At 64.1% G+C, this 24,894-nt stretch overlaps 1 protein-coding gene across 1 annotated transcript; it reads right to left on the reverse strand.

Annotated features, from left to right (window-relative positions):
* Window positions 1–22,463: 22,463 nt before the first annotated feature.
* On the reverse strand, window positions 22,464–24,342 carry LOC311204814 (uncharacterized protein; the record flags this gene model as incomplete). Its single annotated transcript, XM_084281163.1, has 5 exons — window positions 22,464–22,969; window positions 23,411–23,475; window positions 23,588–23,689; window positions 23,787–23,993; window positions 24,337–24,342. The coding sequence occupies 5 exons, from the start codon at window positions 24,340–24,342 to the stop codon at window positions 22,954–22,956; spliced, it is 396 nt and encodes a 131-aa protein (XP_084137289.1). The 3' UTR covers window positions 22,464–22,953.
* Window positions 24,343–24,894: the final 552 nt, after the last annotated feature.

Consider the following 24,894-nt stretch of genomic DNA (forward strand, 5'->3'; position numbering starts at 1 on the left):
CCAAGCAGCCCCTCTCCATTTGGGTCTGGGGGCTTTCGTTGGGCCGGGAACCTGGGAGGTACCTGCCCGGTTGCAGGTCGCGGCCCGAGAAGCACTCTGCGGCCAACATGCCAAACGTCCAGCGACTGCTCCCAAAGCGAAGGAGCCAGGACCCAAAGACCTAGCTGGCCTGAAGGGGCCCCAGGGGGCCCCCAAGCAGCCCCTCTCCATTTGGCTCTGGGGGCTTTCGTTGGGCCGGGAACCTGGGAGGTACCTGCCCGGTTGCAGGTCGCGGCCCGAGAAGCACTCTGCGGCCAACATGCCAAACGTCCAGCGACTGCTCCCAAAGCGAAGGAGCCAGGACCCAAAGACCTAGCTGGCCTGAAGGGGCCCCAGGGGGCCCCCAAGCAGCCCCTCTCCATTTGGGTCTGGGGGCTTTCGTTGGGCCGGGAACCTGGGAGGTACCTGCCCGGTTGCAGGTCGCGGCCCGAGAAGCACTCTGCGGCCAACATGCCAAACGTCCAGCGACTGCTCCCAAAGCGAAGGAGCCAGGACCCAAAGACCTAGCTGGCCTGAAGGGGCCCTAGGGGGCCCCCAAGCAGCCCCTCTCCATTTGGGTCTGGGGGCTTTCGTTGGGCCGGGAACCTGGGAGGTACCTGCCCGGTTGCAGGTCGCGGCCCGAGAAGCACTCTGCGGCCAACATGCCAAACGTCCAGCGACTGCTCCCAAAGCGAAGAAGCCAGGACCCAAAGACCTAGCTGGCCTGAAGGGGCCCCAGGGGGCCCCCAAGCAGCCCCTCTCCATTTGGGTCTGGGGGCTTTCGTTGGGCCGGGAACCTGGGAGCTACCTGCCCGGTTGCAGGTCGCGGCCCGAGAAGCACTCTGCGGCCAACATGCCAAACGTCCAGCGACTGCTCCCAAAGCGAAGGAGCCAGGACCCAAAGACCTAGCTGGCCTGAAGGGGCCCCAGGGGGCCCCCAAGCAGCCCCTCTCCATTTGGGTCTGGGGGCTTTCGTTGGGCCGGGAACCTGGGAGGTACCTGCCCGGTTGCAGGTCGCGGCCCGAGAAGCACTCTCCGGCCAACATGCCAAACGTCCAGCGACTGCTCCCAAAGCGAAGGAGCCAGGACCCAAAGACCTAGCTGGCCTGAAGGGGCCCCAGGGGGCCCCCAAGCAGCCCCTCTCCATTTGGGTCTGGGGGCTTTCGTTGGGCCGGGAACCTGGGAGGTACCTGCCCGGTTGCAGGTCGCGGCCCGAGAAGCACTCTGCGGCCAACGTGCCAAACGTCCAGCGACTGCTCCCAAAGCGAAGGAGCCAGGACCCAAAGACCTAGCTGGCCTGAAGGGGCCCCAGGGGGCCCCCAAGCAGCCCCTCTCCATTTGGGTCTGGGGGCTTTCGTTGGGCCGGGAACCTGGGAGGTACCTGCCCGGTTGCAGGTCGCGGCCCGAGAAGCACTCTGCGGCCAACATGCCAAACGTCCAGCGACTGCTCCCAAAGCGAAGGAGCCAGGACCCAAAGACCTAGCTGGCCTGAAGGGGCCCCAGGGGGCCCCCAAGCAGCCCCTCTCCATTTGGCTCTGGGGGCTTTCGTTGGGCCGGGAACCTGGGAGGTACCTGCCCGGTTGCAGGTCGCGGCCCGAGAAGCACTCTGCGGCCAACATGCCAAACGTCCAGCGACTGCTCCCAAAGCGAAGGAGCCAGGACCCAAAGACCTAGCTGGCCTGAAGGGGCCCCAGGGGGCCCCCAAGCAGCCCCTCTCCATTTGGGTCTGGGGGCTTTCGTTGGGCCGGGAACCTGGGAGCTACCTGCCCGGTTGCAGGTCGCGGCCCGAGAAGCACTCTCCGGCCAACGTGCCAAACGTCCAGCGACTGCTCCCAAAGCGAAGGAGCCAGGACCCAAAGACCTAGCTGGCCTGAAGGGGCCCCAGGGGGCCCCCAAGCAGCCCCTCTCCATTTGGGTCTGGGGGCTTTCGTTGGGCCGGGAACCTGGGAGGTACCTGCCCGGTTGCAGGTCGCGGCCCGAGAAGCACTCTGCGGCCAACATGCCAAACGTCCAGCGACTGCTCCCAAAGCGAAGGAGCCAGGACCCAAAGACCTAGCTGGCCTGAAGGGGCCCCAGGGGGCCCCCAAGCAGCCCCTCTCCATTTGGCTCTGGGGGCTTTCATTGGGCCGGGAACCTGGGAGGTACCTGCCCGGTTGCAGGTCGCGGCCCGAGAAGCACTCTGCGGCCAACATGCCAAACGTCCAGCGACTGCTCCCAAAGCGAAGGAGCCAGGACCCAAAGACCTAGCTGGCCTGAAGGGGCCCCAGGGGGCCCCCAAGCAGCCCCTCTCCATTTGGGTCTGGGGGCTTTCGTTGGGCCGGGAACCTGGGAGGTACCTGCCCGGTTGCAGGTCGCGGCCCGAGAAGCACTCTGCGGCCAACATGCCAAACGTCCAGCGACTGCTCCCAAAGCGAAGGAGCCAGGACCCAAAGACCTAGCTGGCCTGAAGGGGCCCCAGGGGGCCCCCAAGCAGCCCCTCTCCATTTGGGTCTGGGGGCTTTCGTTGGGCCGGGAACCTGGGAGGTACCTGCCCGGTTGCAGGTCGCGGCCCGAGAAGCACTCTCCGGCCAACATGCCCAAACGTCCAGCGACTGCTCCCAAAGCGAAGGAGCCAGGACCCAAAGACCTAGCTGGCCTGAAGGGGCCCCAGGGGGCCCCCAAGCAGCCCCTCTCCATTTGGGTCTGGGGGCTTTCGTTGGGCCGGGAACCTGGGAGGTACCTGCCCGGTTGCAGGTCGCGGCCCGAGAAGCACTCTGCGGCCAACATGCCAAACGTCCAGCGACTGCTCCCAAAGCGAAGGAGCCAGGACCCAAAGACCTAGCTGGCCTGAAGGGGCCCCAGGGGGCCCCCAAGCAGCCCCTCTCCATTTGGCTCTGGGGGCTTTCGTTGGGCCGGGAACCTGGGAGGTACCTGCCCGGTTGCAGGTCGCGGCCCGAGAAGCACTCTCCGGCAAACATGCCAAACGTCCAGCGACTGCTCCCAAAGTGAAGGAGCCAGGACCCAAAGACCTAGCTGGCCTGAAGGGGCCCCAGGGGGCCCCCAAGCAGCCCCTCTCCATTTGGGTCTGGGGGCTTTCGTTGGGCCGGGAACCTGGGAGCTACCTGCCTGGTTGCAGGTCGCGGCCCGAGAAGCACTCTGCGGCCAACATGCCAAACGTCCAGCGACTGCTCCCAAAGCGAAGGAGCCAGGACCCAAAGACCTAGCTGGCCTGAAGGGGCCCCAGGGGGCCCCCAAGCAGCCCCTCTCCATTTGGGTCTGGGGGCTTTCGTTGGGCCGGGAACCTGGGAGGTACCTGCCCGGTTGCAGGTCGCGGCCCGAGAAGCACTCTGCGGCCAACATGCCAAACGTCCAGCGACTGCTCCCAAAGCGAAGGAGCCAGGACCCAAAGACCTAGCTGGCCTGAAGGGGCCCCAGGGGGCCCCCAAGCAGCCCCTCTCCATTTGGGTCTGGGGGCTTTCGTTGGGCCGGGAACCTGGGAGGTACCTGCCCGGTTGCAGGTCGCGGCCCGAGAAGCACTCTGCGGCCAACATGCCAAACGTCCAGCGACTGCTCCCAAAGCGAAGGAGCCAGGACCCAAAGACCTAGCTGGCCTGAAGGGGCCCCAGGGGGCCCCCAAGCAGCCCCTCTCCATTTGGGTCTGGGGGCTTTCGTTGGGCCGGGAACCTGGGAGGTACCTGCCCGGTTGCAGGTCGCGGCCCGAGAAGCACTCTGCGGCCAACATGCCAAACGTCCAGCGACTGCTCCCAAAGCGAAGGAGCCAGGACCCAAAGACCTAGCTGGCCTGAAGGGGCCCCAGGGGGCCCCCAAGCAGCCCCTCTCCATTTGGGTCTGGGGGCTTTCGTTGGGCCGGGAACCTGGGAGGTACCTGCCCGGTTGCAGGTCGCGGCCCGAGAAGCACTCTCCGGCCAACATGCCCAAACGTCCAGCGACTGCTCCCAAAGCGAAGGAGCCAGGACCCAAAGACCTAGCTGGCCTGAAGGGGCCCCAGGGGGCCCCCAAGCAGCCCCTCTCCATTTGGGTCTGGGGGCTTTCGTTGGGCCGGGAACCTGGGAGGTACCTGCCCGGTTGCAGGTCGCGGCCCGAGAAGCACTCTGCGGCCAACATGCCAAACGTCCAGCGACTGCTCCCAAAGCGAAGGAGCCAGGACCCAAAGACCTAGCTGGCCTGAAGGGGCCCCAGGGGGCCCCCAAGCAGCCCCTCTCCATTTGGCTCTGGGGGCTTTCGTTGGGCCGGGAACCTGGGAGGTACCTGCCCGGTTGCAGGTCGCGGCCCGAGAAGCACTCTCCGGCAAACATGCCAAACGTCCAGCGACTGCTCCCAAAGCGAAGGAGCCAGGACCCAAAGACCTAGCTGGCCTGAAGGGGCCCCAGGGGGCCCCCAAGCAGCCCCTCTCCATTTGGGTCTGGGGGCTTTCGTTGGGCCGGGAACCTGGGAGCTACCTGCCCGGTTGCAGGTCGCGGCCCGAGAAGCACTCTGCGGCCAACATGCCAAACGTCCAGCGACTGCTCCCAAAGCGAAGGAGCCAGGACCCAAAGACCTAGCTGGCCTGAAGGGGCCCCAGGGGGCCCCCAAGCAGCCCCTCTCCATTTGGGTCTGGGGGCTTTCGTTGGGCCGGGAACCTGGGAGGTACCTGCCCGGTTGCAGGTCGCGGCCCGAGAAGCACTCTGCGGCCAACATGCCAAACGTCCAGCGACTGCTCCCAAAGCGAAGGAGCCAGGACCCAAAGACCTAGCTGGCCTGAAGGGGCCCCAGGGGGCCCCCAAGCAGCCCCTCTCCATTTGGGTCTGGGGGCTTTCGTTGGGCCGGGAACCTGGGAGGTACCTGCCCGGTTGCAGGTCGCGGCCCGAGAAGCACTCTGCGGCCAACATGCCAAACGTCCAGCGACTGCTCCCAAAGCGAAGGAGCCAGGACCCAAAGACCTAGCTGGCCTGAAGGGGCCCCAGGGGGCCCCCAAGCAGCCCCTCTCCATTTGGGTCTGGGGGCTTTCGTTGGGCCGGGAACCTGGGAGGTACCTGCCCGGTTGCAGGTCGCGGCCCGAGAAGCACTCTGCGGCCAACATGCCAAACGTCCAGCGACTGCTCCCAAAGCGAAGGAGCCAGGACCCAAAGACCTAGCTGGCCTGAAGGGGCCCCAGGGGGCCCCCAAGCAGCCCCTCTCCATTTGGGTCTGGGGGCTTTCATTGGGCCGGGAACCTGGGAGGTACCTGCCCGGTTGCAGGTCGCGGCCCGAGAAGCACTCTCCAGCCAACATGCCAAACGTCCAGCGACTGCTCCCAAAGCGAAGGAGCCAGGACCCAAAGACCTAGCTGGCCTGAAGGGGCCCCAGGGGGCCCCCAAGCAGCCCCTCTCCATTTGGGTCTGGGGGCTTTCGTTGGGCCGGGAACCTGGGAGGTACCTGCCCGGTTGCAGGTCGCGGCCCGAGAAGCACTCTGCGGCCAACATGCCAAACGTCCAGCGACTGCTCCCAAAGCGAAGGAGCCAGGACCCAAAGACCTAGCTGGCCTGAAGGGGCCCCAGGGGGCCCCCAAGCAGCCCCTCTCCATTTGGCTCTGGGGGCTTTCGTTGGGCCGGGAACCTGGGAGGTACCTGCCCGGTTGCAGGTCGCGGCCCGAGAAGCACTCTCCGGCCAACATGCCCAAACGTCCAGCGACTGCTCCCAAAGCGAAGGAGCCAGGACCCAAAGACCTAGCTGGCCTGAAGGGGCCCCAGGGGGCCCCCAAGCAGCCCCTCTCCATTTGGGTCTGGGGGCTTTCGTTGGGCCGGGAACCTGAGAGGTACCTGCCCGGTTGCAGGTCGCGGCCCGAGAAGCACTCTGCGGCCAACATGCCAAACGTCCAGCGACTGCTCCCAAAGCGAAGGAGCCAGGACCCAAAGACCTAGCTGGCCTGAAGGGGCCCCAGGGGGCCCCCAAGCAGCCCCTCTCCATTTGGGTCTGGGGGCTTTCGTTGGGCCGGGAACCTGGGAGGTACCTGCCCGGTTGCAGGTCGCGGCCCGAGAAGCACTCTGCGGCCAACATGCCAAACGTCCAGCGACTGCTCCCAAAGCGAAGGAGCCAGGACCCAAAGACCTAGCTGGCCTGAAGGGGCCCCAGGGGGCCCCCAAGCAGCCCCTCTCCATTTGGGTCTGGGGGCTTTCGTTGGGCCGGGAACCTGGGAGGTACCTGCCCGGTTGCAGGTCGCGGCCCGAGAAGCACTCTCCGGCCAACATGCCAAACGTCCAGCGACTGCTCCCAAAGCGAAGGAGCCAGGACCCAAAGACCTAGCTGGCCTGAAGGGGCCCCAGGGGGCCCCCAAGCAGCCCCTCTCCATTTGGGTCTGGGGGCTTTCGTTGGGCCGGGAACCTGGGAGCTACCTGCCCGGTTGCAGGTCGCGGCCCGAGAAGCACTCTGCGGCCAACATGCCAAACGTCCAGCGACTGCTCCCAAAGCGAAGGAGCCAGGACCCAAAGACCTAGCTGGCCTGAAGGGGCCCCAGGGGGCCCCCAAGCAGCCCCTCTCCATTTGGGTCTGGGGGCTTTCGTTGGGCCGGGAACCTGGGAGGTACCTGCCCGGTTGCAGGTCGCGGCCCGAGAAGCACTCTGCGGCCAACATGCCAAACGTCCAGCGACTGCTCCCAAAGCGAAGGAGCCAGGACCCAAAGACCTAGCTGGCCTGAAGGGGCCCCAGGGGGCCCCCAAGCAGCCCCTCTCCATTTGGGTCTGGGGGCTTTCATTGGGCCGGGAACCTGGGAGGTACCTGCCCGGTTGCAGGTCACGGCCCGAGAAGCACTCTGCGGCCAACATGCCAAACGTCCAGCGACTGCTCCCAAAGCGAAGGAGCCAGGACCCAAAGACCTAGCTGGCCTGAAGGGGCCCCAGGGGGCCCCCAAGCAGCCCCTCTCCATTTGGGTCTGGGGGCTTTCGTTGGGCCGGGAACCTGGGAGGTACCTGCCCGGTTGCAGGTCGCGGCCCGAGAAGCACTCTCCGGCCAACATGCCAAACGTCCAGCGACTGCTCCCAAAGCGAAGGAGCCAGGACCCAAAGACCTAGCTGGCCTGAAGGGGCCCCAGGGGGCCCCCAAGCAGCCCCTCTCCATTTGGGTCTGGGGGCTTTCGTTGGGCCGGGAACCTGGGAGGTACCTGCCCGGTTGCAGGTCGCGGCCCGAGAAGCACTCTGCGGCCAACATGCCAAACGTCCAGCGACTGCTCCCAAAGCGAAGGAGCCAGGACCCAAAGACCTAGCTGGCCTGAAGGGGCCCCAGGGGGCCCCCAAGCAGCCCCTCTCCATTTGGGTCTGGGGGCTTTCGTTGGGCCGGGAACCTGGGAGGTACCTGCCCGGTTGCAGGTCGCGGCCCGAGAAGCACTCTGCGGCCAACATGCCAAACGTCCAGCGACTGCTCCCAAAGCGAAGGAGCCAGGACCCAAAGACCTAGCTGGCCTGAAGGGGCCCCAGGGGGCCCCCAAGCAGCCCCTCTCCATTTGGGTCTGGGGGCTTTCGTTGGGCCGGGAACCTGGGAGGTACCTGCCCGGTTGCAGGTCGCGGCCCGAGAAGCACTCTCCGGCCAACATGCCAAACGTCCAGCGACTGCTCCCAAAGCGAAGGAGCCAGGACCCAAAGACCTAGCTGGCCTGAAGGGGCCCCAGGGGGCCCCCAAGCAGCCCCTCTCCATTTGGGTCTGGGGGCTTTCGTTGGGCCGGGAACCTGGGAGGTACCTGCCCGGTTGCAGGTCGCGGCCCGAGAAGCACTCTGCGGCCAACATGCCCAAACGTCCAGCGACTGCTCCCAAAGCGAAGGAGCCAGGACCCAAAGACCTAGCTGGCCTGAAGGGGCCCCAGGGGGCCCCCAAGCAGCCCCTCTCCATTTGGGTCTGGGGGCTTTCGTTGGGCCGGGAACCTGGGAGGTACCTGCCCGGTTGCAGGTCGCGGCCCGAGAAGCACTCTCCGGCCAACATGCCAAACGTCCAGCGACTGCTCCCAAAGCGAAGGAGCCAGGACCCAAAGACCTAGCTGGCCTGAAGGGGCCCCAGGGGGCCCCCAAGCAGCCCCTCTCCATTTGGCTCTGGGGGCTTTCGTTGGGCCGGGAACCTGGGAGGTACCTGCCCGGTTGCAGGTCGCGGCCCGAGAAGCACTCTCCGGCAAACATGCCAAACGTCCAGCGACTGCTCCCAAAGCGAAGGAGCCAGGACCCAAAGACCTAGCTGGCCTGAAGGGGCCCCAGGGGGCCCCCAAGCAGCCCCTCTCCATTTGGGTCTGGGGGCTTTCGTTGGGCCGGGAACCTGGGAGGTACCTGCCCGGTTGCAGGTCGCGGCCCGAGAAGCACTCTCCGGCCAACATGCCAAACGTCCAGCGACTGCTCCCAAAGCGAAGGAGCCAGGACCCAAAGACCTAGCTGGCCTGAAGGGGCCCCAGGGGGCCCCCAAGCAGCCCCTCTCCATTTGGGTCTGGGGGCTTTCGTTGGGCCGGGAACCTGGGAGGTACCTGCCCGGTTGCAGGTCGCGGCCCGAGAAGCACTCTGCGGCCAACATGCCAAACGTCCAGCGACTGCTCCCAAAGCGAAGGAGCCAGGACCCAAAGACCTAGCTGGCCTGAAGGGGCCCCAGGGGGCCCCCAAGCAGCCCCTCTCCATTTGGGTCTGGGGGCTTTCGTTGGGCCGGGAACCTGGGAGGTACCTGCCCGGTTGCAGGTCGCGGCCCGAGAAGCACTCTGCGGCCAACATGCCAAACGTCCAGCGACTGCTCCCAAAGCGAAGGAGCCAGGACCCAAAGACCTAGCTGGCCTGAAGGGGCCCCAGGGGGCCCCCAAGCAGCCCCTCTCCATTTGGGTCTGGGGGCTTTCATTGGGCCGGGAACCTGGGAGGTACCTGCCCGGTTGCAGGTCGCGGCCCGAGAAGCACTCTGCGGCCAACATGCCAAACGTCCAGCGACTGCTCCCAAAGCGAAGGAGCCAGGACCCAAAGACCTAGCTGGCCTGAAGGGGCCCCAGGGGGCCCCCAAGCAGCCCCTCTCCATTTGGGTCTGGGGGCTTTCGTTGGGCCGGGAACCTGGGAGGTACCTGCCCGGTTGCAGGTCGCGGCCCGAGAAGCACTCTGCGGCCAACATGCCAAACGTCCAGCGACTGCTCCCAAAGCGAAGGAGCCAGGACCCAAAGACCTAGCTGGCCTGAAGGGGCCCCAGGGGGCCCCCAAGCAGCCCCTCTCCATTTGGGTCTGGGGGCTTTCGTTGGGCCGGGAACCTGGGAGGTACCTGCCCGGTTGCAGGTCGCGGCCCGAGAAGCACTCTGCGGCCAACATGCCAAACGTCCAGCGACTGCTCCCAAAGCGAAGGAGCCAGGACCCAAAGACCTAGCTGGCCTGAAGGGGCCCCAGGGGGCCCCCAAGCAGCCCCTCTCCATTTGGCTCTGGGGGCTTTCGTTGGGCCGGGAACCTGGGAGGTACCTGCCCGGTTGCAGGTCGCGGCCCGAGAAGCACTCTGCGGCCAACATGCCAAACGTCCAGCGACTGCTCCCAAAGCGAAGGAGCCAGGACCCAAAGACCTAGCTGGCCTGAAGGGGCCCCAGGGGGCCCCCAAGCAGCCCCTCTCCATTTGGCTCTGGGGGCTTTCGTTGGGCCGGGAACCTGGGAGGTACCTGCCCGGTTGCAGGTCGCGGCCCGAGAAGCACTCTGCGGCCAACATGCCAAAAGTCCAGCGACTGCTCCCAAAGCGAAGGAGCCAGGACCCAAAGACCTAGCTGGCCTGAAGGGGCCCCAGGGGGCCCCCAAGCAGCCCCTCTCCATTTGGGTCTGGGGGCTTTCGTTGGGCCGGGAACCTGGGAGGTACCTGCCCGGTTGCAGGTCGCGGCCCGAGAAGCACTCTGCGGCCAACATGCCAAACGTCCAGCGACTGCTCCCAAAGCGAAGGAGCCAGGACCCAAAGACCTAGCTGGCCTGAAGGGGCCCCAGGGGGCCCCCAAGCAGCCCCTCTCCATTTGGCTCTGGGGGCTTTCGTTGGGCCGGGAACCTGGGAGGTACCTGCCCGGTTGCAGGTCGCGGCCCGAGAAGCACTCTCCGGCCAACATGCCAAACGTCCAGCGACTGCTCCCAAAGCGAAGGAGCCAGGACCCAAAGACCTAGCTGGCCTGAAGGGGCCCCAGGGGGCCCCCAAGCAGCCCCTCTCCATTTGGGTCTGGGGGCTTTCGTTGGGCCGGGAACCTGGGAGGTACCTGCCCGGTTGCAGGTCGCGGCCCGAGAAGCACTCTGCGGCCAACATGCCAAACGTCCAGCGACTGCTCCCAAAGCGAAGGAGCCAGGACCCAAAGACCTAGCTGGCCTGAAGGGGCCCCAGGGGGCCCCCAAGCAGCCCCTCTCCATTTGGGTCTGGGGGCTTTCGTTGGGCCGGGAACCTGGGAGGTACCTGCCCGGTTGCAGGTCGCGGCCCGAGAAGCACTCTCCGGCCAACATGCCCAAACGTCCAGCGACTGCTCCCAAAGCGAAGGAGCCAGGACCCAAAGACCTAGCTGGCCTGAAGGGGCCCCAGGGGGCCCCCAAGCAGCCCCTCTCCATTTGGGTCTGGGGGCTTTCGTTGGGCCGGGAACCTGGGAGGTACCTGCCCGGTTGCAGGTCGCGGCCCGAGAAGCACTCTGCGGCCAACATGCCAAACGTCCAGCGACTGCTCCCAAAGCGAAGGAGCCAGGACCCAAAGACCTAGCTAGCCTGAAGGGGCCCCAGGGGGCCCCCAAGCAGCCCCTCTCCATTTGGGTCTGGGGGCTTTCATTGGGCCGGGAACCTGGGAGGTACCTGCCCGGTTGCAGGTCGCGGCCCGAGAAGCACTCTGCGGCCAACATGCCAAACGTCCAGCGACTGCTCCCAAAGCGAAGGAGCCAGGACCCAAAGACCTAGCTGGCCTGAAGGGGCCCCAGGGGGCCCCCAAGCAGCCCCTCTCCATTTGGGTCTGGGGGCTTTCGTTGGGCCGGGAACCTGGGATGTACCTGCCCGGTTGCAGGTCGCGGCCCGAGAAGCACTCTGCGGCCAACATGCCAAACGTCCAGCGACTGCTCCCAAAGCGAAGGAGCCAGGACCCAAAGACCTAGCTGGCCTGAAGGGGCCCCAGGGGGCCCCCAAGCAGCCCCTCTCCATTTGGGTCTGGGGGCTTTCGTTGGGCCGGGAACCTGGGAGGTACCTGCCCGGTTGCAGGTCGCGGCCCGAGAAGCACTCTGCGGCCAACATGCCAAACGTCCAGCGACTGCTCCCAAAGCGAAGGAGCCAGGACCCAAAGACCTAGCTGGCCTGAAGGGGCCCCAGGGGGCCCCCAAGCAGCCCCTCTCCATTTGGGTCTGGGGGCTTTCGTTGGGCCGGGAACCTGGGAGGTACCTGCCCGGTTGCAGGTCGCGGCCCGAGAAGCACTCTGCGGCCAACATGCCAAACGTCCAGCGACTGCTCCCAAAGCGAACGAGCCAGGACCCAAAGACCTAGCTGGCCTGAAGGGGCCCCAGGGGGCCCCCAAGCAGCCCCTCTCCATTTGGGTCTGGGGGCTTTCGTTGGGCCGGGAACCTGGGAGGTACCTGCCCGGTTGCAGGTCGCGGCCCGAGAAGCACTCTGCGGCCAACATGCCAAACGTCCAGCGACTGCTCCCAAAGCGAAGGAGCCAGGACCCAAAGACCTAGCTGGCCTGAAGGGGCCCCAGGGGGCCCCCAAGCAGCCCCTCTCCATTTGGCTCTGGGGGCTTTCGTTGGGCCGGGAACCTGGGAGGTACCTGCCCGGTTGCAGGTCGCGGCCCGAGAAGCACTCTGCGGCCAACATGCCAAAAGTCCAGCGACTGCTCCCAAAGCGAAGGAGCCAGGACCCAAAGACCTAGCTGGCCTGAAGGGGCCCCAGGGGGCCCCCAAGCAGCCCCTCTCCATTTGGGTCTGGGGGCTTTCGTTGGGCCGGGAACCTGGGAGGTACCTGCCCGGTTGCAGGTCGCGGCCCGAGAAGCACTCTGCGGCCAACATGCCAAACGTCCAGCGACTGCTCCCAAAGCGAAGGAGCCAGGACCCAAAGACCTAGCTGGCCTGAAGGGGCCCCAGGGGGCCCCCAAGCAGCCCCTCTCCATTTGGCTCTGGGGGCTTTCGTTGGGCCGGGAACCTGGGAGGTACCTGCCCGGTTGCAGGTCGCGGCCCGAGAAGCACTCTCCGGCCAACATGCCAAACGTCCAGCGACTGCTCCCAAAGCGAAGGAGCCAGGACCCAAAGACCTAGCTGGCCTGAAGGGGCCCCAGGGGGCCCCCAAGCAGCCCCTCTCCATTTGGCTCTGGGGGCTTTCGTTGGGCCGGGAACCTGGGAGGTACCTGCCCGGTTGCAGGTCGCGGCCCGAGAAGCACTCTCCGGCCAACATGCCAAACGTCCAGCGACTGCTCCCAAAGCGAAGGAGCCAGGACCCAAAGACCTAGCTGGCCTGAAGGGGCCCCAGGGGGCCCCCAAGCAGCCCCTCTCCATTTGGGTCTGGGGGCTTTCGTTGGGCCGGGAACCTGGGAGGTACCTGCCCGGTTGCAGGTCGCGGCCCGAGAAGCACTCTCCGGCCAACATGCCCAAACGTCCAGCGACTGCTCCCAAAGCGAAGGAGCCAGGACCCAAAGACCTAGCTGGCCTGAAGGGGCCCCAGGGGGCCCCCAAGCAGCCCCTCTCCATTTGGGTCTGGGGGCTTTCGTTGGGCCGGGAACCTGGGAGGTACCTGCCCGGTTGCAGGTCGCGGCCCGAGAAGCACTCTGCGGCCAACATGCCAAACGTCCAGCGACTGCTCCCAAAGCGAAGGAGCCAGGACCCAAAGACCTAGCTGGCCTGAAGGGGCCCCAGGGGGCCCCCAAGCAGCCCCTCTCCATTTGGCTCTGGGGGCTTTCGTTGGGCCGGGAACCTGGGAGGTACCTGCCCGGTTGCAGGTCGCGGCCCGAGAAGCACTCTCCGGCAAACATGCCAAACGTCCAGCGACTGCTCCCAAAGCGAAGGAGCCAGGACCCAAAGACCTAGCTGGCCTGAAGGGGCCCCAGGGGGCCCCCAAGCAGCCCCTCTCCATTTGGGTCTGGGGGCTTTCGTTGGGCCGGGAACCTGGGAGGTACCTGCCCGGTTGCAGGTCGCGGCCCGAGAAGCACTCTGCGGCCAACATGCCAAACGTCCAGCGACTGCTCCCAAAGCGAAGGAGCCAGGACCCAAAGACCTAGCTGGCCTGAAGGGGCCCCAGGGGGCCCCCAAGCAGCCCCTCTCCATTTGGGTCTGGGGGCTTTCGTTGGGCCGGGAACCTGGGAGGTACCTGCCCGGTTGCAGGTCGCGGCCCGAGAAGCACTCTGCGGCCAACATGCCAAACGTCCAGCGACTGCTCCCAAAGCGAAGGAGCCAGGACCCAAAGACCTAGCTGGCCTGAAGGGGCCCCAGGGGGCCCCCAAGCAGCCCCTCTCCATTTGGGTCTGGGGGCTTTCGTTGGGCCGGGAACCTGGGAGGTACCTGCCCGGTTGCAGGTCGCGGCCCGAGAAGCACTCTCCGGCCAACATGCCAAACGTCCAGCGACTGCTCCCAAAGCGAAGGAGCCAGGACCCAAAGACCTAGCTGGCCTGAAGGGGCCCCAGGGGGCCCCCAAGCAGCCCCTCTCCATTTGGGTCTGGGGGCTTTCGTTGGGCCGGGAACCTGGGAGGTACCTGCCCGGTTGCAGTTCGCGGCCCGAGAAGCACTCTGCGGCCAACATGCCAAACGTCCAGCGACTGCTCCCAAAGCGAAGGAGCCAGGACCCAAAGACCTAGCTGGCCTGAAGGGGCCCCAGGGGGCCCCCAAGCAGCCCCTCTCCATTTGGGTCTGTGGGCTTTCATTGGGCCGGGAACCTGGGAGGTACCTGCCCGGTTGCAGGTCGCGGCCCGAGAAGCACTCTGCGGCCAACATGCCAAACGTCCAGCGACTGCTCCCAAAGCGAAGGAGCCAGGACCCAAAGACCTAGCTGGCCTGAAGGGGCCCCAGGGGGCCCCCAAGCAGCCCCTCTCCATTTGGGTCTGGGGGCTTTCGTTGGGCCGGGAACCTGGGAGGTACCTGCCCGGTTGCAGGTCGCGGCCCGAGAAGCACTCTCCGGCCAACATGCCAAACGTCCAGCGACTGCTCCCAAAGCGAAGGAGCCAGGACCCAAAGACCTAGCTGGCCTGAAGGGGCCCCAGGGGGCCCCCAAGCAGCCCCTCTCCATTTGGCTCTGGGGGCTTTCGTTGGGCCGGGAACCTGGGAGGTACCTGCCCGGTTGCAGGTCGCGGCCCGAGAAGCACTCTGCGGCCAACATGCCAAACGTCCAGCGACTGCTCCCAAAGCGAAGGAGCCAGGACCCAAAGACCTAGCTGGCCTGAAGGGGCCCCAGGGGGCCCCCAAGCAGCCCCTCTCCATTTGGCTCTGGGGGCTTTCGTTGGGCCGGGAACCTGGGAGGTACCTGCCCGGTTGCAGGTCGCGGCCCGAGAAGCACTCTCCGGCCAACATGCCCAAACGTCCAGCAACTGCTCCCAAAGCGAAGGAGCCAGGACCCAAAGACCTAGCTGGCCTGAAGGGGCCCCAGGGGGCCCCCAAGCAGCCCCTCTCCATTTGGCTCTGGGGGCTTTCGTTGGGCCGGGAACCTGGGAGGTACCTGCCCGGTTGCAGGTCGCGGCCCGAGAAGCACTCTGCGGCCAACATGCCAAACGTCCAGCGACTGCTCCCAAAGCGAAGGAGCCAGGACCCAAAGACCTAGCTGGCCTGAAGGGGCCCCAGGGGGCCCCCAAGCAGCCCCTCTCCATTTGGCTCTGGGGGCTTTCGTTGGGCCGGGAACCTGGGAGGTACCTGCCCGGTTGCAGGTCGCGGCCCGAGAAGCACTCTCCGGCAAACATGCCAAACGTCCAGCGACTGCTCCCAAAGCGAAGGAGCCAGGACCCAAAGACCTAGCTGGCCTGAAGGGGCCCCAGGGGGCCCCCAAGCAGCCCCTCTCCATTTGGGTCTGGGGGCTTTCGTTGGGCCGGGAACCTGGGAGGTACCTGCCCGGTTGCAGGTCGCGGCCCGAGAAGCACTCTCCGGCCAACATGCCAAACGTCCAGCGACTGCTCCCAAAGCGAAGGAGCCAGGACCCAAAGACCTAGCTGGCCTGAAGGGGCCCCAGGGGGCCCCCAAGCAGCCCCTCTCCATTTGGGTCTGGGGGCTTTCGTTGGGCCGGGAACCTGGGAGGTACCTGCCCGGTTGCAGGTCGCGGCCCGAGAAGCACTCTGCGGCCAACATGCCAAACGTCCAGCGACTGCTCCCAAAGCGAAGGAGCCAGGACCCAAAGACCTAGCTGGCCTGAAGGGGCCCCAGGGGGCCCCCAAGCAGCCCCTCTCCATTTGGGTCTGGGGGCTTTCGTTGGGCCGGGAACCTGGGAGGTACCTGCCCGGTTGCAGGTCGCGGCCCGAGAAGCACTCTCCGGCCAACATGCCAAACGTCCAGCGACTGCTCCCAAAGCGAAGGAGCCAGGACCCAAAGACCTAGCTGGCCTGAAGGGGCCCCAGGGGGCCCCCAAGCAGCCCCTCTCCATTTGGCTCTGGGGGCTTTCGTTGGGCCGGGAACCTGGGAGCTACCTGCCCGGTTGCAGGTCGCGGCCCGAGAAGCACTCTCCGGCCAACATGCCAAACGTCCAGCGACTGCTCCCAAAGCGAAGGAGCCAGGACCCAAAGACCTAGCTGGCCTGAAGGGGCCCCAGGGGGCCCCCAAGCAGCCCCTCTCCATTTGGGTCTGTGGGCTTTCATTGGGCCGGGAACCTGGGTGGTACCTGCCCGGTTGCAGGTCGCGGCCCGAGAAGCACTCTGCGGCCAACATGCCAAACGTCCAGCGACTGCTCCCAAAGCGAAGGAGCCAGGACCCAAAGACCTAGCTGGCCTGAAGGGGCCCCAGGGGGCCCCCAAGCAGCCCCTCTCCATTTGGGTCTGGGGGCTTTCGTTGGGCCGGGAACCTGGGAGCTACCTGCCCGGTTGCAGGTCGCGGCCCGAGAAGCACTCTCCGGCCAACATGCCAAACGTCCAGCGACTGCTCCCAAAGCGAAGGAGCCAGGACCCAAAGACCTAGCTGGCCTGAAGGGGCCCCAGGGGGCCCCCAAGCAGCCCCTCTCCATTTGGGTCTGGGGGCTTTCATTGGGCCGGGAACCTGGGAGGTACCTGCCCGGTTGCAGGTCGCGGCCCGAGAAGCACTCTCCGGCCAACATGCCAAACGTCCAGCGACTGCTCCCAAAGCGAAGGAGCCAGGACCCAAAGACCTAGCTGGCCTGAAGGGGCCCCAGGGGGCCCCCAAGCAGCCCCTCTCCATTTGGGTCTGGGGGCTTTCGTTGGGCCGGGAACCTGGGAGGTACCTGCCCGGTTGCAGGTCGCGGCCCGAGAAGCACTCTGCGGCCAACATGCCAAACGTCCAGCGACTGCTCCCAAAGCGAAGGAGCCAGGACCCAAAGACCTAGCTGGCCTGAAGGGGCCCCAGGGGGCCCCCAAGCAGCCCCTCTCCATTTGGCTCTGGGGGCTTTCGTTGGGCCGGGAACCTGGGAGGTACCTGCCCGGTTGCAGGTCGCGGCCCGAGAAGCACTCTCCGGCCAACATGCCAAACGTCCAGCGACTGCTCCCAAAGCGAAGGAGCCAGGACCCAAAGACCTAGCTGGCCTGAAGGGGCCCCAGGGGGCCCCCAAGCAGCCCCTCTCCATTTGGGTCTGGGGGCTTTCGTTGGGCCGGGAACCTGGGAGGTACCTGCCCGGTTGCAGGTCGCGGCCCGAGAAGCACTCTGCGGCCAACATGCCAAACGTCCAGCGACTGCTCCCAAAGCGAAGGAGCCAGGACCCAAAGACCTAGCTGGCCTGAAGGGGCCCCAGGGGGCCCCCAAGCAGCCCCTCTCCATTTGGGTCTGGGGGCTTTTGTTGGGCCGGGAACCTGGGAGGTACCTGCCCGGTTGCAGGTCGCGGCCCGAGAAGCACTCTCCGGCCAACATGCCAAACGTCCAGCAACTGCTCCCAAAGCGAAGGAGCCAGGACCCAAAGACCTAGCTGGCCTGAAGGGGCCCCAGGGGGCCCCCAAGCAGCCCCTCTCCATTTGGGTCTGGGGGCTTTCGTTGGGCCGGGAACCTGGGAGCTACCTGCCCGGTTGCAGGTCGCGGCCCGAGAAGCACTCTCCGGCCAACATGCCAAACGTCCAGCGACTGCTCCCAAAGCGAAGGAGCCAGGACCCAAAGACCTAGCTGGCCTGAAGGGGCCCCAGGGGGCCCCCAAGCAGCCCCTCTCCATTTGGGTCTGGGGGCTTTTGTTGGGCCGGGAACCTGGGAGCTACCTGCCCGGTTGCAGGTCGCGGCCCGAGAAGCACTCTCCGGCCAACATGCCAAACGTCCAGCGACTGCTCCCAAAGCGAAGGAGCCAGGACCCAAAGACCTAGCTGGCCTGAAGGGGCCCCAGGGGGCCCCCAAGCAGCCCCTCTCCATTTGGGTCTGGGGGCTTTCGTTGGGCCGGGAACCTGGGAGGTACCTGCCCGGTTGCAGGTCGCGGCCCGAGAAGCACTCTCCGGCCAACAAGCCCAAACGTCCAGCGACTGCTCCCAAAGCGAAGGAGCCAGGACCCAAAGACCTAGCTGGCCTGAAGGGGCCCCAGGGGGCCCCCAAGCAGCCCCTCTCCATTTGGGTCTGGGGGCTTTCGTTGGGCCGGGAACCTGGGAGGTACCTGCCCAGTTGTAGGTCGCGGCCCGAGAAGCACTCTCCGGCCAACGTGCCAAACGTCCTGCAACTGCTCCCAAAGCGAAGGAGCCAGGACCCAAAGACCTAGCTGGCCTGAAGGGGCCCCAGGGGGCCCCCAAGCAGCCCCTCTCCATTTGGCTCTGGGGGCTTTCGTTGGGCCGGGAACCTGGGAGGTACCTGCCCAGTTGCAGGTCGCGGCCCGAGAAGCACTCTCCGGCCAACTCCCTGAGGAGTCCTGGGGGGCCCTAAAGAGCCCTGAGGGGCCCTGGGGTACCTTGAGGGAACCTAAAGAGCCCTGAGGGACTTTGGGGGACCCTGAGGAGCCCTGCGGGACCCTTGGGAACCTTGGAGGGCCCTGAGAGACTCTGGGGGCCCCCGAGAAACCCTGGGGGGCTCTAAAGAGCCCTGAGGGGCCCTGGGGGACTCTGTGGGACCCTATAGTAGCCCGAGGAGCCCTGAGGAACCCTGAGGGACCCTGAGGGGCCCTGGGGGACCCTAACGAGCTCTAAAGAGCCCTGAGGAACCTTGAGAGACCCTGAGGGGCCCTGAGGGACCCTAAAGACCCCTGGGTGACCTTGAGGGACCCTATAGAACCCTGAGGGACCTTGGGGGACCCTAAAGAACCCTGAGGGACCTTGGGGGACCCTAAAGAACCCTGAGGGACTCTGGGGGACCCTGAGGAGCCCTGCGGGACCCTTGGGAACCTTGAAGGACCCTGAGAGACTCTGGGGGCCCCCGAGAAACCCTGGGGGGCCCTAAAGAGCCCTGAGGGGCCCTGGGGGACTCTGTGGGACCCTATAGTAGCCCGAGGAGCCCTGAGGAACCCTGAGGGGCCCTGGGGGACCCTTGGGGACCCAAAAGAGCCCTGAAGAACTCTGGGGGGACCTTGAGAACCTTGAGGGACCCTGGGGGGCCGTAAAGAACCCTGAGGAACACTGAGGAGCCCTGAAGGACTCTGGGGGCCCCTGGGGGACCCTGAGGATCACTGGGGAACCCTGAGGGACCCTGAGGAGCCCTGGGGGACCCTAAAGAGCCCTGAGGGACCCAGGGGGACCCGAAAGAGCCCTGGGGAACCTGAGAAACCCTAGGGGACTCTTGGGGAGCCTAAAGAGCCTTGGGGGACCTTGAGGGACCCTAAAGAGCCCAGGGGGAACTTAAGGGACCCTAAAGAACCCGGAGGGGCCCTGGGGGACCCTACGGGACACTAAAGAGCTCTGAGGAACCCTGGGGAAACTTGAGGGACCCTGAGGGGCCCTGGAGGACCCTGCACAACCCTAAAGAACCCTGAGGGACCCTGGGGGACCCTTAGAAGCACTGGGGGACCCTAACCCTAACCCTAACCCTAACCCCTAACCCTAACCCTAATGACCCTAACCCTAACCCCTAACTCTAACCCTGATCCTGACCCTGACCCTAACCCTAACCTAACCCTAACCTAACCCTAACCCCTAACCCTGATCCTGACCCTGGCCCTAACCCTAACCTAACCCTAACCCTAAAGCTAACCCTAACCCTAACCCCTAACCCTAACCTTAACCGTAACCCTAACCAAAATGACCCTAACCCTAACCCTAACCCCTAACCCTAACGCTAACCCTAACCCTAAACCCTGACCCTAACCCTAACCCTAAACCCTAACCCTAAACCTAACCCCTAACCCTAAACCCTAACCCTAAACCCTAACCCTAACCCCTAAACCCAAACCCTAACCCTAATGACCCTAACCCTAACCCCTAACCCTAACCCTAAACCAACCCTAAAACTAACCCAAAATCTAAACGCTAACCCTAACACAAACCCTAACCCCAAACCCTAACCCTAACCCTAATGACCCTAACCCTAAACCCTAACCCTAAACCCTAACCCTAAACCCTAACCCTAAACCCTAACCACTAACCCTAACCCCTAACCCTAACCCCTAACCCTAATGGACCTAACCCTAATGGCCCTAACCCTAATGGCCCTAACCCTAATGGCCCTAACCATAACCCTAACCCTAACGACCCTAACCCTAACCCAAACCCTAACCCTAACCCTAACCCTAACCCCTAACACTAACCCTAACCCCTAACACTAACCCTAACCCCTAACACTAACCCTAACCCCTAACACTAACCCTAGCCCTAAACACTAAACCTAAACCTAACCCTAAACCCTAACACCTAACCCTAAAGCCTAACCCTAAAGCCTAACCCCTAACCCTAACCCTAATGACCCTAACCCTAATGACCCTAACCCTAACCCCTAACCCTAACCCCTAACCCTAAAGACCCTAACCCTGACCTTAACCCTGACCCTAACCCTGACCCTGACACTAACCCTACCCCTAACACAAAACCCTAACCCTAACCCAAAACCCAAACCATAACCCTAATGACCCTAACCCTAACCCCTAACCCTAACCCCTAACCCTAAACCCTAAACCTAACCACTAACCCTAAGCCTTACCCTACCCACTAACCCTAACCCGAACCCCAAACCTTAACCCTAACCCTAACCCTAACCCAAACCCAAACCCTAACCCCTAACCCCTAACCCCTAACCATAAACCCTAACCCCTAATCTCTAACCCTAACCCAACCCTAACCCTAAGCCTAACACTAACCCCTAACACAAACCCCTAACTCTAACCCTAACCCCTAACAATAACCCTAACCCTAAACCCTAACCCTAACCCCTAACACACACCCTAACCCTAACCCTAACCACTAACCACTAACCCTAACACAAACACTAACCCTAACGCCTAACCCAAACACTAACCCCTAACCATAAGCCCTAACCACTAACCCTAAACCCTAACCCCTAACCCTGAACCTGCCCTAACCCTAAACCAGACCCTGACCCTGACACTAACACCTAAACCCTAACCCTAACCCCTAACCCTAACCTAACCCTGACCTAACCATAACCGTAACCCTACGCTAAACCTGACCCTAACCCTAACCACTGACCCTAAACCTAACCCCTAATGACCCTAACCTCTAACCCTAACCCTAATGACCCTAACCCTAAACCCTAACACTAACCCTAACCCCAACCCCTAACCCTAACCATAAACCTAACCCTAACCTAAACCCTAACCTAAACCCTAATGACCATAACCCTAACCCTAACCCCTAACCCTACCCCAACCCTAAGCCTGACCCTAACCCTAACCCTAACCCAAACCCTAACCCAAACCCTAATCCCTAACCCCCCCAGCCCATCCTGTGCAAAGCCAGGAGTGCTGGGGAAATGCTGTGCACCCAGAAGCAAAACACCAACAGCTGAGTGGAGAGGACTGAACTGCCTTGGAGAGACCCTGAGCAGGGAAAGCAAAACACCCCAAGCAAACAGGAGCCAAGGTGCATCAATCAGTGCTTTGGACTGGGAGACACTGGTCACACTCAGCCAGTTGGGAAACACTCACCTTAAGGGCAGGAACCAAGACAACAGCAGCAACTCCAATGCTTCAGCTGCAGAATGAAAACCATGGCATGACAAGATGAGACCCAAAGCAGAATGAGCTGCCAAAGGCCAAGCAGGTGCCTTATATACCCCAGGTCCCACCCACTGCCCTTCCCTCAGTGGCTGGGACAGGGGAGGATGCTGCCTGCAGAAGGATTCAGAGCAGCTGAAGGAGCAGGGGGGGCTCTGCTGAGCTGAGTGGTTTATCAGAGGTGGGATACTGAATGGATCCTTGCTGAAAACATGCTCTACTGAATCTTTAAACCAATGATTAAATGGGGTATGTAAATAACCATATCTTTACTAAAATATGGAGAGAAGATACTAAAGAGAATGTTAAACTTCATAGAAAAAATACTAAGTGAAAGCAATAAAAATGCTGCTGTTAAGAAATGATGTATTTTAGATTTGCAGAAAGCAAGACAAAAACCTGCATAGTTGATACTTAATTTCAGTGAGATGGAGTGCAGCACATGACCTCAACAGGAGAAACATTCCAGATAAGACCAAAGAACAAGGAACCTTTGCATCCCTAGGAACTCCCAACAAAAGGATATGTCTGCACATGGACCACGTAACATCCTTACTACACTAAGTTCCACAATCACGGGACGGGACTCGAGGACGTCACGCGTCGCGCTGTTTCTTCAGCACTGGGTGGCGGGGGGGGGGGGGTGTCGCTCCGCCACAGGCCCCGGCAGCAGCCCGACCCCCCCCCCCCCCTGGTTACGCAGTACAACAACGAGGAATCTCTCACACAGTTACTGTCTGGACCCGCCCGTCAGGCCCCTGCGTGCGCGTGGAGCCTGCCAAGGAGTGCGGTCAGACGTCTTGGGAGCAGGAGTGGTGGTCTGGATCTGGAAGGCGATGCTTCCTGCACGCCGGCGGTGGTCTCGGCGCTCTGAGCTCCTTCATGTCCTTGTTCACCATCTGTTTTCCTTCAGCAAGCGAATCCCTGGCCGGAGGCGCCATCCCGGTCTCCAGCTCTTGCCTCTTACCAGCCCTTCTGCAGGGTAAATGTGAGATTCTCGCCAGCGGAGCCTTTTGTTAGGAAGGGAAACAAGACTTTCTCCTCCATCGGTCGTTTTACCTGAAACCACCTGGTCACGTGATGAGTTGTTTACTTGAAATTACCTGGTGAGGTGACTGAGGTTCTAAGAGCGACTTTCTAGGACAACGTATCTGGTTGTAATTCTCTGCCCGCGGATCAAAGATGTGTTCACCCCCAGGGACAAAGCACAGGAGCTTTACACCATCTCTAACAAAGGTCATTGCACAAAACGCTGGCTGCATAGCTCGGCCCTTGCAATGGGTGGCTTCTGAGTGCTTCACTTTATCACAGAGCCAAACGCTGTATCTACATTCTTACCCCGTAAGAATAGAATTCACTTTATCTGTATTCTTATTCTACACAATTCATTGGTTAACTATGCTGATTGTTTCAAATACAAAGGGGGGGAGAGTGTTGATTAGGACAGTCATGTTATTTCCTGGAATTCACCATCATGGGTCTATGTCCTTTGGGCACCGGTGGTCATGTTGAGCGGGGGGTCCTCTGGTGGGCGTGGACAGTCACACTGAGTGAACCCCATCCTTGCTCCAGCTTATTTCATCTTCATCTGTCCTTTCACAGCTGCAGTTTCTTCACACACTTATTGTTTGAACTGGGACCCATTGTTTGAACTGGGACCCATTGTTTGAACTGGGACCCACCGTTTGGATCCAAGGGCCGTGGAGATTTCCCACAGTGATAAAGAGCGTTTTGCTCCTCAAAGCCCACAGCAGATTCTCTCCCTGTTACGATCACTTAGAACCCAAATAACATCCTGAACTGAAATCAAATCCGGTCAGTCTCTGACAGTTCTGGGGGAGGGATTTCAGTGAGGAACCAGCTGGGACAAATCCCACAGGGAACAAATGTCACAGGGTCACTTTTTCCGGCGGGGGGGAACATTTTTAATACCAGGACGGTGACAAAGTGCGGCGGCGGGGGGGGGGGGGCTGGGGGGGGGGCGGTGTCACAGCGAGGGACACTGAAACAGCCAAACGGGGCAGGGTCAGGGCTCAGCAAGGGCCTCAAACACACCAGTACTTCCCTAGGGCATCACTCGGCTCCCCTGTGCTCCCATTTACCCTCCTCCTCCCCCTCAATCCCTCCCATTGCCCTCAGTATGTTTCCAGTGCCCCCTGTCCCAGTACTGCCAGTTACCACCCTGTGTGTGTCCCCCCACCCACCCCTTTGAGCTCCCAGTGCCCCTCCCCCCCATCCCTCCCACTATCCAGTAACCCCCAGCCCCCCCCTACCTGTCCCCTGGCGGGCTGGGGGGCTGCATTGGAGCTGGGGGGAGCCGGGAGAGGCCGAGGGGCAGCTGAAGGAAGAGATGGGGGGGGTTAAAGGGGTGTTTGTGGATGGGGACCCTGCCAGAGGGGGCAATGATGGGTTTGCCCTTTTTTTTTTGGGGGGGGGGGGGTGCCCCTCACCTGTGCGGCTGTGGACGAACCAGAGCCCCCCCGCCAGGGCCGCCCCCACCACGAAGGCTCCAAAGGAGACGGCGGCCACGGCCGCCGGGGGCACGGCAGGAGCTGGAGGAGGGGGGGGGGGTGACAGCATCTGGGGGACCCCGGTGTCCGGGTGTGTCCCCCCCTCCCAAACTCCATCTCCCCCACAGCGAACACTCACCTGCCGGGGGGGGCGGCGGCTGGTCCCGCTGGGGGGGCGGGGGGAGTCGAGGAACTGGGGGGGGCGGCGGGAACGGCGGCGGGGGGGCACCTGGGGGTGGGTGCAGGCGGTCACGGCGGGTTGGGGGTCACGGCGATGGGACAGCGGAGGGGCCACAAATGGGAGGTGCCGGTAGCGGAGGGGGGAGGAAACTGCGCGGGGCTCCGGCTGCGGGTCCCGGGACACACTCGGGGGGGGGGGATGTTCTCACTGGGGGTCCCTGTCCCGCTTGGGGGTCCCGGGGGGAGTGGGGATCCTTGGCGGTGATGGGGTCCGTTTTGAGGGTTTGTTGGGGGGGGGAGGGTGGTCTTGGAGGCGTCGCCGGGGCTTGGGGGGTCCCGGCCGGGGGAGCCCGGGGCGGAGAGGGGGGTCTTTTTTTTGGGGAGGGGGGGGGGGGGACGGGACACGGACACGCTTTTAGGGAGGGATCCCCGCATGGGGGGTGGGTTGGGGGGGGGGGGGGGGGGTGTCCCGGACCTGGCGGGGCGGCGCGAGAGGGCCCGAGCGTCACCACCATGGGGCGCGTGACGGTGCGGAGGCGCGGCCGCGCGCGGGGCCGGGGCGGGGCCGGGGGGCGGGGCCGGGGCGGGGCCGGGGGGCGGGGCCTGTCCCCGGGGCCTCGGGCCCCCGGCGGGGACAGGGCTCCGCCCGGCACTGCGGGAGGGGGGACACGGTGGGGGCGCCGCTTCGCCCCGCCCCGTGTCCCTCCTCCCCCACCACCCCCCCCACGGCCCCGGGACAGGCGCTGCCCCCCCCCGCGCCTCCCCTCTGCCCCCCCACCCACCCGCCCCCCGGTCCCGCTGTCCCCTATTCCCGCGGGCTGTACCCGCCCCCCCCCCCCGCCGTGTCACCCGCTTCCCGCTGTTCTCCCGGTGCCCCCTCGTCCGCACACCCCCTCCCCTCCCCCACACCCCCTCCCCTCCCCCGTACCACCCCGTTACCCCCCTCCCCCCCCTGCACCTCCCCCTCTCCTCAGTGGCCCCGCTCCCCGCTCTGCCCCCGCCCCCCGTCTCCCCGGTCGCGGCGTCTCCTGGTCCCGGTACCGCCCCCCCCCCCGCCCCCCGCCCCC

This window comes from Gallinula chloropus (assembly GCF_964237585.1).
Source record: "Gallinula chloropus genome assembly, contig: HAP1_SCAFFOLD_338, whole genome shotgun sequence".
Classification (NCBI taxonomy): Eukaryota; Metazoa; Chordata; class Aves; order Gruiformes; family Rallidae; genus Gallinula; species Gallinula chloropus.